Source organism: Geotrypetes seraphini, chromosome 4, assembly GCF_902459505.1.
Source record: "Geotrypetes seraphini chromosome 4, aGeoSer1.1, whole genome shotgun sequence".
NCBI classification, from domain to species: domain Eukaryota; kingdom Metazoa; phylum Chordata; class Amphibia; order Gymnophiona; family Dermophiidae; genus Geotrypetes; species Geotrypetes seraphini.
The window spans coordinates 179,640,849-179,659,871 of record NC_047087.1 but is presented as its reverse complement, the minus strand read 5'-3'; the positions used below and the strand labels follow the sequence as shown (position 1 = coordinate 179,659,871).

General features: G+C 40.9%; 1 protein-coding gene across 4 annotated transcripts in view; it reads left to right on the top strand.

Moving 5' to 3' along the window:
- CCDC102A (coiled-coil domain containing 102A) overlaps window positions 1-19,023 on the top strand; it is a 175,852-nt gene that overhangs the window by 97,454 nt on the left and 59,375 nt on the right. For all 4 annotated transcript variants that reach the window (XR_004539245.1, XR_004539244.1, XR_004539246.1 and 1 more), the window contains one exon: window positions 7,191-7,299. Coding sequence is in view for 1 of the 4 variants with exons in the window: in XM_033942379.1 (XP_033798270.1) it covers window positions 7,191-7,299 (109 nt within the window). In the remaining 3 variants the exon portion in view is untranslated. The remainder of the gene's footprint in view (window positions 1-7,190; window positions 7,300-19,023) is intronic.

Genomic DNA, 19,023 nt, shown 5'->3' with positions numbered 1-19,023 from the left:
ATTTAAGTCCCAGTTTGTTACCTTTTCTTTTGGATCTACTCTTGATTTGTTGCTCCTGCTGGTCTCCTCACGTGTTGCCTCCTGTGGTGTGTCTATCCCGTCCTCTGCCCGCTTTTTTGTTATTTGATAGCCCTCTGGGTCCTGCTGTTTCCTCCTTGTCTTGCTCTTTATTTCTAGTTGCCTCTCGGGTCCCTGTGCTGCATCTTTGTGTTTATGTCCATAAAGTGTCCATTTTGTCTCTAGTCCACTATCGCCATTTCCTGTTTCAGTATCCTTGCTTGATACTGTGGTCCGATGTGTCGAGGTCAGATCGACTATCGGCTTTCCCCTTGTTATCAGTTTAAAGTCATGTCTATGCAGGTCTGGATGTTACGTGCCAGCATCCTCGTCCCAGCCGTGCTCAAATGCAGTCCGTCTCTCCTGTAGAGCTTGTTTTTCCCCAGGAAGGTTGACCAGTTCCGTACAAAGAGGAAACCCTCCTCGTCACACCATCGCCTCAGCCATCCATTTGTTGCTTGCAGCTCGGTCTGCCTCTTCGCATCTGCTCTTGGTACTGGCAGGATCTCTGAAAAGGCTATCTTCCCTGTTCTCAGCTTCAGCTTCCTCCCCAGGATCTTAAACTGCTCGGTCAGTGTAGTCATGTTGAAATTCCTTCTGCTGACGTCATTTGTTCCGACGTGGATTATCACTGCTGTGTCCTCTGTCTCAGCTCCCTCCATGATACTCTCGATTCTGTCGGAGATGTCCTTTGTCCTCGCCCCTGGGAGACATGTCACTAGGCGATCCGCTCTGCCTCCTGCTATGTGACTGTCCACCTCTCTCAGGATTGAATCTCCCACCACGATAGCAGATTTTCCTCTCCTCAGCTTCCTCCTGGGTCTCAGGTCTGTGTCGATGATTGGGTCCTCCAATCCTTCCTTCTCCTGGTTGGTTCCTCCGCAAGGTTCCTCTCCCTCGGCTCCTGGTGGGTTCTGGTGGCTCCTGGCGGGTCCTGTCCTCCATCCGTTTGTTCCCTTCTGAAGAGCAGGTGATCCTGTGTTTCTACCATCTTGCAGGCCTCCTCGATGAATCTTTTGAGCTCTCTGACCTGTTCGTGGATGTGGTTTTCTCTGGTGGTGTCCTCAGCTGGTTCAAATTCCCTTGGTTCCTATATTCATTTGATGTGTGATAGACATGTTTTTTTGCGCTGCACTTTATTTTTTAATTTTTATATCTTTTCTAGTAATGTTCCTAGCTTAGTGTTCAGCTTGCAATTCTTATTTATTTGATCACTTTGTATGCGCTGATTGTTTTTTTTTCCTTTATTACAGCCACCTGTATGGTGTTGAATCCACTGTGAGGAAGCAATTCTGTATGCACAGCGAGACATGACCTTGATTTCCCTTTTTATTCGTCTTTGTTGCAACATAGAAGCGTCACTTCTCCCTGTGCTGCGTCCTCATTGCGCACATCTATTAGTGCTCGGGCAAACACACTTAGGGCTTGGGTGAACACTTGAACCAAAACCTCTGGCACTGCGCTCATAATTTCTCCCCCTTCTGGCCAATTTCTAAAATGGCGACTGTAAATAAGAGAAGAAAAGTTGACAGTGAGTGCCGACGTTTCCAAGTAGATGGAAAGTAGAATATTTCTTCACTGAAATACGGAATTACTGCGTTTGTCTGATATGCCAAGAGACTGTGGCTGTTTATAAGGAATTTAATGTCAAGAGACACTACCAGTCGAGACATAGCACATATGACAAGCTAACAGGGCGTGACCGCGCTGAAAAGTGTAAGCAACTTGAAGCTGTTTTAATATCGCAACAGTGATTTTTTACAAGAGCCCGTGAGTCAAATGAAAATGCCACAAGGGCGAGCTATGAGGTTGCAACGTTAATTGCTAAAAAAGGCAAATCTTTTCTTGAGGGTGCATTTATCAAAGAATGCATTATGAAAATGGTTGAGAATATCTGTCCTGAGAAGAAGCAAGAGTTTGCCAACATTTGCCTGGCTCGTAACACTGTAGCACGGAGAATTGAAGATGTTTCATCAGATATTAAGAGACAGTTGACGTCTAAAGGAGTGGATTTTGACTTCTTTTCAATAGCCTGTGATGAAAGCACGGATCTATTTGACACAGCCCAGTTGCTGATTTTCATGAGAGGGGTTGACGATGAAATGAATGTGACTGAAGAGCTACTTGACCTTCAGAGCCTTACGGGCCAAACAAGAGAAACAGATTTATTTGTTTCTGTTAGTTCTGCCATAGATGACATGAAACTGCCTTGGAACAAAGTTACTGGGATTACTACTGATGGGGCACCTGCCATGGCTGGTGGATTATCAACCCTAATCTGTAACAAAGTGATGGAAGAAGGAGGCAAAGCTATTAAACTCCATTGTATCATTCATCAACAAGTTCTCTGTGCTAAACATCTCAAATATGATCATGTTATGAAACCGGTGCTAAAGACTATTAATTTTATTCGCTCTAAATCCCTGTGCCACCGCCAGTTTAAACAGTTTCTTCTGGACATCCAGGCTGAATACGAAGATGTTTTATATCACAACGATGTAAGATGGCTCAGTCGGGGGTCCGCACTTCAGCGTTTCTACTCTCTCAGGAAGGAAATTAAAGAATTCTTAGACACAAAGGGACAACCGATGCAAGAACTATCTGATCCTATTTGGCTGGCTGATTTGGGGTTTCTAGTTGACACAACAAAGCATCTGAATGTACTGAACACAAGTCTTCAGGGGAAAGATGCAGCGGTGGACCAGCTCTATTCACACCTCAAAGCCTTTGGAACAAAGCTGCAACTTTTCATAAGGCAGTTGTCACAAACACAGCCCATTACCATACATTTTTCAGCGTTGCAGGAAATAATGAACAGTTTTCCACAGGATAATATCAGTGCGCAAATGAGCAGATATGCAGCAGACATCACATCTCTGGCTGGGGAGTTTAATAGGCGCTTTCAGGATTTTGAAGCTATTGAAAAGGAACTCAGCCTTTTCTCCTCTCCATTCTCTGTTGACCCCAATGATGCTCCAGATCAGCTGCAGCTCGAGCTCATTGAGCTGCATTGCAACAGCGAGTTACGCAGTCGTCACCAACAGCTCTCTCTTGTGAACTTTTACCACCAACTGGATAAGAGCCGGTTTCCAGAGATTCGAACATTTGCTAAGATAAATGCTGAGCTTGTTTGGTTCAACATATTTGTGTGAGAAGACATTCTCTGCTATGAACTTTAACAAGAACCACGTGAGGACAAGACTAAGTGACTCTCACCTGCGTGACATTTTGCGTATCAAAACCACTGCCTTTGAAACAGACCTAGCCTATGTGCTGAAGTCCAGATCTCAGTTTCACCCTTCACCTTAGTGGAGGCCATTTTTTTTCAATAGAGATGAATACATGATAAAAAAAATCTCAGTTAAAGTTAGTTGCGTTCCTGGCATATATTTCAGCATCCTGTGTTGTTGTTTTTTTCATCTGGCCTTTAAATATGAAAGGCAGAGTGATTTTACTACTGTTTAGAATTGTCATTCAAATCGTTGGCAATAAAGTTGACATACAATAGTTCATTTGTACTTCATTTTAAAGGTCAGGCAAAATGGTCGGCCCTCGTGCATGTTCACTTCATCAAGTCTGGCCCTCTTTGAAAAAAGTTTGGACACCACTGCCTTAAGGCTATCGGTGCCCTTATCCTTCCTTCTGTCCTGCTCCCCTCTTCCCTCCAGGCTTTCACTTTTGTTTGTGTTATCATATCTGTTAGTTTATTGGAGCATTCCCTTAAAAGTCTGAGATTGTGGTTTCTGCCTCTGTTGTTGATTTTAAATAATGTGTTCTATTTAATTTGACCAATTTTTGCTATATTCTTTCAACTGTCCCTTTGGTTGGTTATTTTCTTGTACTTCTGAATTTCCATAAGAATTCCTTTTCATTTTTTTAACAAAGGGCCAACTGGGTCTTTTCACTGTCTCACAATGGTCATTTTAACCACCACCTAGAGTGTCTCACCTCTTCCGAGTGTACCTGTAGCAAACATGCGTCTCGGTTTCTCGTCCAATCTAGTCCTATCCACTTTTTTATATAATAATGGGCAGACTGGATGGACCGTTCAGGTCTTTATCTGCCGTCATATACTATGTTATGTTACCAAACCTTTTCCAGAAGTTCAGAGCTAGCTCACATTTCCACTACACGTGTTACAAAGTTCCTATTCTGCCACATTTTCTCCAACTACTGTCCCCATCCTGTCTTCATTCAATAAAATGTCATGTTATATTGAAGATGCCTGTAATTGATGACTGTGAAGTCTATATGAGGATATCCATGTGCCCAGCTCTAGAACTCTTCGTCCATCTTTTTCTGCAGCCAGCTTTTTTCTTTGCAGGAAGTGACAATACATCATTTCAGCTAGGGATGCTGTCTAAGCATGGTGGGGCCATGTGGGATTACATGGTAGGAAGGAACACTAATGGGAGATGCTAGCTCTCTGTAGGATGGGTGAATAAACAGAAGGAAGATAGTGGACATTGGGGGAGGATAGGAACTGGAATATAGAAGAAAGTTGTTTTACATGGGGGGAGGGAAGATGTTAGACATAGAGGGATAGAAGGAAAGAGAAAAAAATGTGAATGGGAGGGTTGGGACAAGGGAAAGAAATAGAAAGCTGTAGGAAGATGTAATATACAGAATTGAGGAGTGATTGGTAAGAAGAATGAGTGAAATACTGTATATGCATAGGGAAGCAGAAATATAAATGGAAGAACACTGAAAGGAAGAGATTAATGTCAGAGATCGATGTAAGGGAGTGAAGAGAGCAAAGAAATGCAAATGGACAGGAGACCTTAGAAAGAGAATTAAGGGAAGATAGAGGAAAGCAGAAACCAGAAGCTTGGACCAACCAGATTAAAAAATAATGACAACAAAGGTAGAAAAAAAACAATATTTTCCGTTAGTGATTGGAATATGTCAGTTTTTGAAATGTACATCTGCCATGCTATTTAATATGGCTGGAGCCCAACCAAGGGCAAAAATTTGGAAGGAATCTCCATTGTCCCCTAGCAGGCTTTACCTTCTTCAGCTTCAGCCAAGCTTGGAGCCCAGGATAGCTGCCCTGGTTGCATTCTTCCTAATGCCAGCTCTGATATCTATTATCTTTAGATTTTACACAGTATGGCAAGGCATAGTTTTCTCTTTCTCTCATACTGACTGTAGTGCGTAGCTTCTCAGGGTTTAAGTTTAATGTTTATCTATACTTATTATAAACTTTGTGGTCACTTATTCTGTATTTGATTAGGGCATGTCTGTTCTGTGTGTGTGACCAAGGCCAGCTATTTTGTTAGCCTGAATTTTCTACATAATAATCTGTAGTAATCTCACGTCAGTTTTTCCGATAGATGTATTAATATTTTAGGGCCTACAGCAAGATTTACAGTGCTGCCTTTTCCTAGGTAATGTCCTTGTGTGAATTTTAGAAGTTAATGCTTTATATCCTGAGTGGCTTATTTTTAAATTTTGTATTACTTCACACCACATGCCTGGTAATGAAAGGGTTTTTATTGCTGTCGCTGAGATGATACTAGAAATCAGACATTTTTCTGTATGGTAAATTTTATGGGGAAATATCCTAGCTCTGCTCTGCATAGATTGTTGTGGGGAGGACTGGACTGAAGGGGGCAGGGGTTTGTAGATGCAGAAATATATGTTTAGATTTCACCATATGAAGGAGTATGTGTGCGCTGGGGATTGAGAAGGAGACTGTGGCTCAATGATAGATGAAGAGTACAATATGGGCAGGACATAGGCAGAGCATGGGTAACTGCAGGTTTTATTTTTCAAAACATTGGCAACCCTGTGCTCTGGACCTCCACTGTCACAGTGGAAATCTGTTTCACAGTGAGGATCTGTCACAGTGGGGAGCAACTCTGTTTCTTTGTCCCCATTTGGGATCCCAAGGCAGATAATTGGTGCCAATTATTGGTTATTAACATCAATTATTAGCTCATTATTACATTATATTATGAACACAACAGACCTTATTCTGTAACTTGTATATGCATACAAGTTTATAGAGTTTAGGGTTATGTGTTTTTCCTGCCTTCAGTGGTGAGAAATAACTGACAATTTGAATTTTGGATTTTGCTGCTTTTGAGCTCTGCATCTTTTTACCGTTTCTGTGGTTTTATTCTTTTTGCCATGTAAATTGTTTCTGGTTTGGAACACATTCCTGACTGTGAACTATTTTTGGAGTGTTATGCAAAGGAGTGAATGAGCCCAAATCCAAAGGCCTCACAGCTTTGCTGGGTCCATGCCAGAAACTGCTTGTTTCCAGATGTTGCAGGGGTGTTTTTATGCCACAATCTCTAAAGGTAAGCCAGTTAACCTCTGTTTGATGCAAACCTCACCTAAAAAGAGGTTATAAAAGGAAAAAAATTAATGGGAGACATACAAATTTCCTCTAAACTGAGCTAAATATATTCTATTCAATATGAGAAAAAAAAATGTACGAGCGAGATAACTCCAGATTTTTGGACTTTACCCAGCTCAGGATTTTTACAGTGTCTAGACTTGTAGGAAGCCTGTTATTCAGTGGTTAAACAGATTTCGAGGAGAAGCAAATGGTTGATTGTAGATAGGCCTCATTGTTTCTTGCTTAGACAAAACTGGACTTTCAGTTCAAAGACAGGTCATAAACAAAACATGACAAAATTTAAAATAGAAACTGGCAGATAACCTACAAAATACTTATGGGATCTCTCCTTCATGTACTTTTATCCTACTCAATGGCATATTTGCATCCTCTAGCCTATGTGGTACAGTGGGTTCAGAAGACAAATGGGTGATGGTAACAGTCCTGAGGGACTCATAACGACAGGGCTGGATTAAGGCCTTGGCCTGATGAGTTTGTGCTTACAGCACCAAATTCTAAAGGCACTGAAAAACTGGGGCTCAGGACCCCCTACTCTCCAGTCTCTGAAGGACTCCTCTTCCCTACAGTCCTTTGCCTATGGATACCATAATCTTAAATCTAGCCCTGTGTAGCAAAAGATTGGAGGACAGCGCTTTATTATGAGGTAACTATCTCAGAATATGTACCTTTCACTTGACGTGTATATGGTGCATAAGCTACACAGATATAAGGGATTCCAAATCAGTTATTGCTGCTCTAACCCTATTTTTGTTGTGCATATTTTCAGGGACAAAATGACCCTCAGTAAAAACATTGAGAAGCTGGAGGCTGAAATTGGTCAGTGGAAACTTAAATACGAAGAGCTGAACAAGTCCAAGCAAGAGGTGCTCAAACAGGTGAGTGCGCTTGAGTGTGGTTGAGAAATAGGTTGAATTTGAACTTTGGTAAAGTGAAATAATATGATTACAGACTGCACCTGACAAAAGTGGACAAAATAAAAAAAACAAATAACACTAAAATTAGAGCACTCAGTTTCAGCCCTTACAAGCCAGCCTGATATTCAAACACAAAGGGCCCAATTGTAGGCGGCAGTAGGTGTCCTACTGCCATCTAACAGACCAATCGGGATGCACTTTTTAAAAATCAGCGCAACGAAGGCCACCTACAATGTAGGTGTCTGACTCACGCCATGGAGGCGTCTAGGCACGCCTATGGACGCCTAAGGCCTGCCTAGGCGTGGCTTACGCTGGAAGTGGCCTTAGGCATGCTTAGGCAGAACTGTAGATGCTGGCCTACATTTATGGCGTCTGCCTGAAAAATAGATGCGATTGTGGATGCAGCCCCTATTAGTAATTGACACATGGTAGGCGCCTGGTTTGCAGGCACCATTTCCAGAATCAGGCTCAGCTTGTGTTTAAAAATTAGTTTGTTAAGCCAATTAAAAAGTGCATAAAATTCATATCTAAAAAAATGTGTAAAGTATTCATGGTAGCAATCCACGTGTCCTGCCCTGAAATACAGCTAAAAGTATGTACACTATGTAAGAACACTTGGGGCTCCTTTTACGAAGCCGCATTAGCGGTTTAACGCATGTAATAGTGCGCACTAATTTGCCAGCCACACTAGCCGCTACCGCCTCCTCTTGAGCAGGCAGTAGTTTTTCGGCTAGTGCGGGGGTTAGCGCGTGATAAAAAGGTGCGTTCGATGAAGCCACTAATGCGGCTTCGTAAAAGGAGCCCTTGATATGACTGATGCTCAACTATAGGTTAATAATATCCTAACATATATCTGTGAAGTGTTCCCATAAATATTTTTCTCATATATATTATTTTGTTCTTTATGAACCTTAGCGGTGTTGCTCACTGATCTTTCAGTTTGCTATCAAGTAAGACTCACACATTCACCTCATCATCGGTTCATCAATTTTGTTGATATCGAAAATGTTGATATAACTTTAACATATTTAATTAAATCTCTTCATTATTAATTTTTTTTACTTTTCAGCAATTTTTTAATAGAAATCTTTAACTAATCTGTTAGAATAGGGACCAGTTATCTGACATGAGTAATATTTTGCCCTGAAACAAACAGTGTCATTAGTTTTAATATTAATTTCTCTTAAATGCATTATTTAAATTCTAAGAACATTAAAAAAATATAAATACCTGCTCTGACAATTCCCAGTTTACACTGAATTTCCCATTTATTTCCCTGAAGCATGGCAGCATTGTTTTTTACTTTCACTTTTAAAGACAACTGACTTCATCACATTAAATCTCACCCCCAACTTATCTAGTTAAATTAATATCACCCATTCTACTTATTTGTAAATCTTTATTGACATTTCAAACTTTATAATGTATACAATTGAAGAATCAGAAAAAATTGTATGAAAATACATTGTAATCATCACAGTTATTACATTAAACAATTTTTATCCCCTTCTTATCCTAATTATAAACAATAAAATTATATATTATACTATCAATATAATAAAAGAAGAATTAATTTTACTCTTCCAAATAAATATTCCACCCCCCACCCTCCCAACTTCCCTGGATGTGTAAAGGAATCTAACAACAACAAAAAAAAAGAGAATCATAATTTTAATTATAACGTAATAAAATTAGTCAATGGACCCCATACCTCATTGCTAGTACCTAAACTTGCCATTATCCTTTCATATTTATACGTTGTACACACGTTGTATTAATCCTATCATAATTTTTCCAATTGTATGTAATCATTTGAACCCCTAACTTTTATTTTTATCTAAAGTGGGTTTAACATGGAGAATCGTTCCACATATTATCGCCTCATATGTCAAGGGGATAGATGCTTCAAGAATAAGATTACCGTAATTTGTCCCCAAATTGACTTCCAAAAACTAAGTATCAATGGACAAAATATATCCCATTCTACTTCTTGATTCAAACCTCCAGGAACTACTGATTGCAATTTAAATATCCACCATTGTTTTCTAAAATTTAAGAATTTCTCCACCGAGTGACCCTTTCACCCTGCTACAACCTGACTGATTATTTTCCATCTGATATCTATAACCTGGTGTCACCTTGCCTGAGACTTAGGTTCATTTACTGCCTCTTTTACAAAGCCGCACAGCAACAGCCCCGAAGCCCTTTAAATCTCTGTGGGCTTCGGGGCTGTTAGCACAGGGCAGCCGCTAGTGCGGCTTTGTAAAGAGGCCGTTAATCTAAGTTTCATCGGCCAATTGCTTCAACCCCCACATGTAGCAATCCATGTGAACAAATATATCACATTTTTACTATTACAAGTAGTGTCTGTTCTCGCCACAATTTGCATCTGGTTTTAACATCCTTTCAGCTTGGGCATGTTATAGTCCATTGGCATCTTTAGCATCTACTACATATTTGATGGGAATCTCCTGACTCAATTGATTTTGATTTATCATATCTTTGATGACTTAACTGTTCCCTGATTGTTCACCCTTGAGTATATGCTCTAACTGGAACGTCCATAAAGATAGGGTAAAGCTGAAGAATATGCCAAAGTGCTCTTAGAATCTGTACAAAATGTTAACTTATTCATAAAAAGGTAATGTACAAATAAGAATTTATTCTGAAGATGAGTTTCATTTGTCTAATAATAGCTCTCGATGTGCAAAAAGCATTTTTGATAGCTGAACTTGGGTAACCCCGTCACAAAAAATCTTTTTCGTAATACATCTGCCTGAATCTTAAAATCCTGTGAAGATGAACAGACTCTGCATAGGTGGAAGAATTGACTCACTGGAAGATTATACTGTATTTCAAAATATATGGGTGGTAGCTATCAAAATACAACGTGTTGCATTCTACTTCTATAAAGTCATGACCAGTCGCCCATTTTGTTTCAAAATAGACACATCCAAAAGGTTTATCTTCTGCAAATTGGCTGTCATAACAAACTGTATATTAAGATCCAAGATGTTAAGCCAGTCCACAAACTGATGTAATGCTTGTTCAGTTCCATTCCCCCCAAAAAAGAAAACATCATCCAGACAACATTTCCATATTATAACTGTTCCAAAGGCTGTAGCTGGATAAATACTGTATGTTGTCTTTCCAACAGCCTTACATAGAGGGTGGCAACTGATGGGGCTAAAATAGGTTCCATCGCCACCCTCTGTGTTTGTTGATAATGTTTGAGCTGATAATGTCTCTGATAATAATTTTGAAGGCCCCCTGTTATGGGATCTTGGTATATAGAGAAGTGTCATCTAAGGTTACTAACCATATAGTATCCAATATATATAGTAGTGATTCCAAAATCAGTAATAAGTGACTTCTGTCTTTCAAATAAGAATGAACTTTCATAAAAATTTATGTGCAAATTGAAATAGGTCACATGGTCTTTATCTGCCTTCATTTTTCTATTTCTATCTAGTTTGTCTAACTATGTCATCTAGTATCATCCCTTCTTCTCCCTTAGAGATCCAATATACTTGTCTCAAGCTTTCTTGAATTCAGATACACTTTTTGTTTTCACCACCTCCATCTGGAGGCCGTTACGAGGATTTACCATCCTTTCTGTGAAAACGTAATTTCTGAGGCTACTTCTGAATCTGTTCTCTTTCACCTTCATCCTATGCCCCCTCATTCCAGAGTATCCTTCCAATTGAAAGAGACTCGCCTCAAGCACATTTATGCCACATAGTTATTTAAACATCTCTATCATATCTCCCCTTTCCCTCTTTTCTTCCAATGTATACATGTTGAGATCTCTAAATCTGTCCCCATACACTTCATGATGAAGACCACCAACCATCGTAGTAGCCTTCCTCGGGACCCCCTCCATCCTGTTTATATCTTTTTGAAGGTGCGGTCTCCACAATTGTACACAATATTCTAAATGAGGTCTCACCAGAATCTTATACAGGGGCATTAATACCTCATTTTTCCTACTGGCCATTCCTCTCCCTATGCACCCTAGCATCCTTCTAGCTTTCACAATTGCCTTTTCAACCTGTGTGGCCACCTTAAGATCATCACATATTACCATATCACACCCAAGTCCCGTTCTTCTTTCATGCACAAAAGTTCTTCATCCCCTAAGCTGTCCTGTTCCCTTGGGCTTTTGCAGACCAAATGCAAGACCTTGCATTTCTTAGCATTAAATATTAGCTGCAAAATTTCAGATCATTCCTCAAGCTTCGCTAAGTCCTTCCTCATGTTATCGAAACCATCAGGGGTGTCTACTGTATTGCAGTTTTTGCTTACAAAAATGTTAAAAAGAACAGGTCCAAGAACCGAACCTTGCGGCGTTCCACTGGTAGCATTCTTTTCCACTACTCTCTGTTACCTTCCACTCAACCAGTTCCTGACCCTGTCTGTCACTTTGGGGCTCATACAGAGGGCAATCCGTTTATTTATTAGATGCCTGTGGAACACTGTCAAAGACAATGCTAAAATCTAAATCCACCACATCTAGCATTATCCAGTTCTCTGGTCACCCAGTCAAAGAAATTGATCAGATTTGTCTAACAAGACCTGCCTCTAGTGAATCCATGTTGCCTCGGGTCCTGTAACCCATTGGATTTCAGAAATTTCACTATTCTCTATTTTAAAAGCATTTCCATAATTAACTTACTACAGAATTCAGACTTATTAGCCTGTAGTTCCCTACCTCTTCCGTACTTCCACGTTTGTCGAAAGGAACCACATCCACCCTTCTCCAGTTCTGTGGTACCACTCCTAACTCTAGAAAAGGATTGAAAAGGTCAGCCTGTGGCGCTGACAGAACTTCTGTAAGTTCCTTCAGTACCCTTGGATGAACACCATCCGGCCCCATCGCTTTGTCCACCTTTAGTGTAGCTAGCTCCTCACAAACGCAGTCTTCTGAAAAGCGTTCAGGGTCCACCACACCTCCATCCCTATTTGCTTTTGTCTTCTGCAATCCTGCTTCCGGCACTTCAGCTGCGAACATAAAACAGAAATAGCCGCTACCGCCTCCTCTTGAGCAGGCAGTAGTTTTTTTGTCTAGTGCGGGGGTTAGTGCCTGATGAAACGTCGCAAATGCTGAAGCTGCTACTGCGGCTTCGTGAAAGGAGCCCTTAGTCTTATCTTTATCAGCTTCTATATATTCCTCCCCTTCACCTTTGAAACTCAAAATGCCACTTTTTGTATTTCCTCCTATCACCAGCTTATCTAAAAAAAATGTCTTGTCCGTGCCAGCTATTTTTTTCTTCCATATTTTTTATTACTTATTTAATTCGTTTTCTATTCTTTCCTCCCCAAAAAGCTCAGAGCGGGTTACAGGTTAACATACATAATATACAGTTAACAGGTTACAATTTGCCGTAGTTATAGTACAAATTGGTTTTTTCTGGTACTAGTTTTTATCCTAACTTGACACATACTAAGGATCTAATTCCAATATACATAATATACAGTTTACAGGTTGTAATTTGCCATAGTTACAGTGCAAGGTTTTTCAATTCAAGTTTACAAAATTACAAAGACAAGGAGACACTTGATGAAGTTGCAGGGAAATACTTTTAAAACCAAAAGGAGGAAATATTTATTCACTCAGAGAATAGTTAAGCTCTGGAACGCACTGCCAGAGGTTGTGGTAAGAGTGGATAGCGTAGCTGGTTTTAAGAAAGGTTTGGACAATTTCCTGGAGGAAAAGTCCATAGTCTGTTATCGAGAAAGACATGGGGGAAACCACTACTTGCCCTGGATCGGTTTTGACCAGGTACTAGGGACCTGGATTGGCTACTGTGAGAACAGGCTACTGGACTTGATGGACCATTGATCTGACCCAGTGAGGCTATTCTTAAATTCTTTTCCTAACTCGACAAATACTAGGGATCTAATATACAGTACATATATCTTTGCTTTGCTCCACCCTTAACTATTCAAATAACTATCATTGATTGTGAATTTTTCAATTCCTTAAGGGCCTGAAGTTCTTCCATGGTTAAATTAAACCTGTCCTTAAATTTTTCTCCCCTCGGACTCCAATAATCCCAAATCCCTCAATACCAGTGGATTATCTTTTGGTGGATGAAAATTTATTTTCCATAAGTGATCGTCAGTGTATCACATTTTGGAACAAAAAAAAAGGTCAGTATAAACAGAGCGGTAGAGTGTGGGAGGTGAACGGGATGGTGATGCAGGGCGCAATCGCCCCCAGGCGCTAACCTCTCTCACTATGCTGCTAAGAAAAAAAGTACCCTAAGACACTTGTATATGCTTTTCAAAGCTAAAATAACTTGCATAGTTTTGGAAATATAAAACCCCGTGGGGCTGAAATTCAGCACATTTTAATCATCTGGGAACAGCTCCTGGCTATCTAAATAACCCACAGCCTGTTTTCCACTGATATTCAGCGGTGGATAGCTGGCTATGTCACACTGAGTATCCAGCTTAGTAGATTGGCTGGTGACTGCTCTGTTGCATGACATAGCCAGGCACCGCCAATATTCAGCAGCCAAACACAACCGCCTAAAAGGTTGGTAAATCTTTGGCTGTTGAGACTTAGCCAGCTAGCCACTGAATAGTGGCAAAGCTGGCTATGTCTTGGCTGGCCATAAATAGACCAGAAGTTCAATGCTGGGGGTCTAGATAAGGCGCTGGCATTGAATTTACGGTATCGCCGCAGACCACAGGAGATCGCCGGCATTCTCCTGCGGCCTAAATATGAGCCTGCATATGTTCTTGCAATTGTGCTCTGACCCCATTGCCAGGAACATCTCCATTTGAATCACATTGTGGAACAGCCGACTGAGTAATGGCATTGAAAAATGTCCCTCCTGGGAGTCTCTGTACAGCTCCACATGCATCTGGTATGCACTTTAGTATTGATTATAATAATGTACTTCCTTTTATTTCATAATCCACTTTTCACCATGAGGCTTAAAGCAGAGAACAGTGAAAAACAGAGTGGAGGGAGTAGCGGAGCCGATAGAGTAGTGGGTTTAGAAAACCTGGGTTCAAATCCTGTCTCTCCTTCAGTTTTCCTTATGTCCTTGGTCAAGTCCCTTTATCCTCCATTACCTTAAGTGCAGATACGGGGCTAGATTTAATAATGCCCATTGACGTGATTTCACACCTTATTTAAGCAAGCCGTATTGTCAGTAGGTCCTGTTTACTAAGAGCCTGATTGATTGATTGATTTTGTTTTCTATCCCGTGCTCCCCAAAGAGTCCAGAATGAATCACAGATCAACATACACAATATACAGTTAACAGGATTCTATATATAGCATTAAAAAAAATCAGCGTTAACTAGAATGGCGTTTAGTACATGTCATAACTTCTAGACCTACCCTGGCCATTTCCACTTTTTAGATTCATGCGCACACCACTTTAGACACACACACCACTTTAGAGAATGCGCCTACTAAGTTTGCATGTAACTTTTAATTAATGCCAATTTGCATCAATAGGTTTTACACTTATCCCTCCGTATCCACGGTGGTTAGGGGCAAAGCCGGCCCGTGAATATTTTAAAAAAATGCGAATAATATTCGGGCCGGTTCTGCCCCTAACCTCCGCTTCCCCCCCCGGGCTATTTTAAGCCCTGTAAGCCCCCCCCCCCTTAAGTCTTACCTAGTGGTCTAGCGGGTTTTCGGGCAAGAGCAATCTTCCCACGCTTCTGCCCCGTGCAGATCATTCACAGGAAATGGCTGCCTTGAGCTCCCGTCGTCTCTTGAGACTACGACGGGAGCTCAAGGCAGCCTTTTCCTGTGAGCGATCTGCATGGGGCAGGAGTGTGGGAAGATCGCTCCTGCCCGAAAACCTGCTAGACCACCAGGTAAGGCTTAAGGGAGGGCTCACAAGGCTTAAAATAGCCCGAAAAATAAAAATGATGTTTTGGCAGAAAATCGCGAGGAATCGAAACTGTAGATATGGAAACCGCGAATATGGAGGGGGAAGTGTAATTGGCAACTATTTGCATGTACAACTTAAAGCCGCATACAGAATTTTGGGGTAAGTGGGCAATTTTATAAAGCTTTTTCCATATCTAAAACCTCTTTTACACATTGAAAAGGGCTTTTATAAAATTTTGTGATTGCATGCGTAAAAAAATGTGCACTTTTATGCCATCTGTTCATGGGCATTCTGGGAGTTCTAATTTGGATGAAGTAAAAGCAGAGGTGCACGTTTAGGAGGGAATTGAATAAATGGTGCCAAAACTTGGGCACCAAAAAAATTAACCGCTAGGTGCTGTAATATAAAGGGTGATTGTTGTATATAGAATAGAGTTTAGCATGGATCCTGCACCTAACTTTTAAGGGCCAGATTCTATAAAGGGTGCTTAAAGTTAAGTGCCTCTTAAGCACCTAACACTCCCTTTTTACGAAGCCGCGTTAAGCTTTTTTATCGCCAGCTTTGGCGGTATTAGCTCTGACACTCATAGGATTTATGGGGAAGTGATTTCCAATTCAGACCTGTTTTATCTGCATTATAAGACTTCTCCGTATGCAAATAAGCAAAATATATATCTGACTTATAAAATAAGTAAAGTGTTCACATACACTCAGAATTGTGAAATTTGACCAAGAGCTCCTATAGCCAAACCCACCGCCCCATCACTGTGTATGACTTATTTTGAAAAAAAAGCTTGAAAAGGACATACTGTTCAACTAATTTTCAATGGCAAAAGAGAGAAAGAATTTCCCACTTAGCTTTCAAATGTGTCAGCAGGTCCCGACATGGACCATGTTTCAAAATTCTTTCTCAAGGGACCCAGAGGGTGATGTAAACTGCTCAAAATGCCAAGGAAATAAGAGTAGTTTGATATGGGCAAAACACCTTGTAATCATATAACTAACGTAACTTTGCTTCACTGCTTCTTTCATATGACAACTGTTGAGCAGTTTACATCACCCTCTGGGTCCCTTGAGAAAGAATTTCGAAACATGGTCCATGTCAGGACCTGCTGACACAGTTGAAAGCTAAGTGGGAACTTCTTTCTCTCTTTTGCCATTGAAAATTAGTTGAGCACTTGAACAGTATGTCCTTTTCAAGCTTTTTTTCAAAATAAGTCATACACAGTGATGGGGCGGTGGATTTGGCTATAGGAGCTAATGCTCTTGGTCAAATTTCACAATTTTGAGTGTATGTGAACACTTTACTTATTTTATAAGTCAGATATATATTTTGCTTATTTGCATACTGAGAAGTCTTATCCAGTTATACAGTAATTCTTTGACTTCTTTGCCCTTTAAGCTACGATTACACACCCTCTACTATATTCAGTGTGACTTTATCTGCATTATAGACACAATCAGGGTCATAGTTTTTGAAAATGTCATTAAATTGGACAAGAAAGTCATTAGCTGCTGATAAATTTGCGGAAAGTTTTCACCATGAATTTCAATTTGCCTGATTCCAATGCTAGCTTTGAATTCAGAATCTCCATGTAGTTGCTGATTGAAAAATATTGCCTATTCAGCCAGAAATTAGCCCAGAAACTGGATGGCACAATGATATTTTTTTTATTTTGCAAAAACAATAGATATAGAGCTTTATCTCCCTGTTCATTAGTTGACCTTTTCATGGTTTTTCTAGAACAACTCCCTTCCTCTTTTTCAAGAACTGAAACGTATTGACAATGGCATCACTTTGTCTTTTTATGTCGGATATTGTTGATGTTCCTAAACCATATTCTTCTGCAATTTTTTTTCCTGACGTTTTTTAACTTCTCTTATTGACAAACCAACCCTTTTTTGCATTGCCGGCATTTTAATTTTCTTGTGTTTAGAAAGAAGCACATCACTTTATTGTAGAAGCCCTTCCCCATGGAAGTTGGGAGGAAAAGGCAGGGCTTTCCTCTGTCACATCCCCACTCTCACTGATATCACTTCCTTGGGGAGCCTGCAGAAGCCAGCACTGGCTGCAAGGATGAATCGCTGCAGCTGCTGAGAGACTCCGAGTTACACTGGGGAGGATGCTGGGTCACTGGTGAAGGGGAGGGACACAGGGGAGTGAGCCGCTGTTGCTGAGTGGGCCTGTGCCAACCCAAGCCCACCTGTAGTGTAGCACATAGTTTTTTGTCAAATTTTCTGCATAATCTTTGTATTGTGCTATATATATATTTTATTTTTAATAACCTATCTCTAGTATGCATACTACAGTATAGTACAACGTACACTACTTGTACTTTCAAATTTAAACACATACGCCAACATCAGTCTGGAAAACTGGATAATTGGAGTTTGGATAATCGGCATTCCACTGTATACAAAGGGGGGGAGGGGGGAGATATCAAAGTGGCCAACTGGCCAAAACTGCCATTAGGTGTGGTAATTGCAAAGCTCTTACTTCGTACAGTAATACTGCACAGGGCAAGCACTTACCATGTGGGCAACTACAGTGCTTCACGTTTAGAAAGTGTTCCCTGCAGGGGCATTTAACATGGTAGTCCCAGCACTGCCCCAACTGTCAGAAATGATGCAGATGCAGTGGTTCACTCCCTTTCCATCCCTCATATCAAGTAACCTCCTTACAATCACCACCCCCCACAATCCAGTACCCTCCTCCTGATCCCTTCCACACCTCCCCCCCGAGACATACCTGTAGTAAGATGGGATAGGAACGGTTCCCAATCCCACCCTGCCTGGCGATAGATATCAAAATGATGCCAATGACGACTAGCAGAGGAGGAGGGAGTACTTGACAGTGGATTGGAAAGGGTAAATTGTTACCACAGCAACAGAGGTGGTATTAAGTTTAGCTTTGCGATATTGGCAGTCCTGACAGCTAGCAAGCAGCCTCAACCAGTATGCTACGTGTCAAAGCCAACCATACCTCTGCTCCACCTGCGCAAACCACTCCTACTCACATGAAGCAGCACTGGCTGATCATAAAGCACGGTAGCTGTTAGTGCCGGTTTGTACTAATGACTATTGCAAGGGTGGGCAACCGTGGTCCTTGAGAGTTAGAATCCTTTTACTAAGCTGCTGTAAGCAGCTAGCATGCATTTTACCATGCAGTAGACCAGGAGAGGGCAACCACAGTTCTCAAGGGCCACAACCCAGTTGAGATTTAAAGATTTCCACAATGAATGTGCATGAGGTGTATTTGTATAATAATAATAATAATAATTTTATTCTTATATACTGTCAAAGCTGTGGTAGTTCGAGGCGGTTTACAACAAAGAAGAGCTGGACAATCAGCGAATATAGGTACAAAGTGAGATCATCAAAATACAGGAGAGCAGGATACAGAGGTGAGGCATGAGAGATGTTGGGAACAATTCGGTTGGAGATGGAGAGGTAGGGCTTAAGAGGACTTGGTTACAAATTGGTTAAACAAGTTTGTTTTTACAAGTTTTCTGAAACTTAGGTAGGAAGAGGAGTGTGTGATAATGTTACCCAACCAATCGTTCACCTGCTTGGAAGGCAAGTGTTCTGTTCAGGTATCTTTTGTAATGGCAGGCCTTTAGTGTTGGGTGGTTGGACTCTGCTTTTGGGTCTGGATGGACATTCTAGGTTGAAGTAGGGAACCAAGTACATGGGGGCCGAACCTAGAATGGATTTGAAACAGAGACAGTCAAATTTGAACACCACTCTCGCTTCGAGGGGCAGCCAGTGGAGTTTTTGGTAGTAGGGAGTTAGGTGCTCTCAGTTTTTTAACCTAAAGATCAATC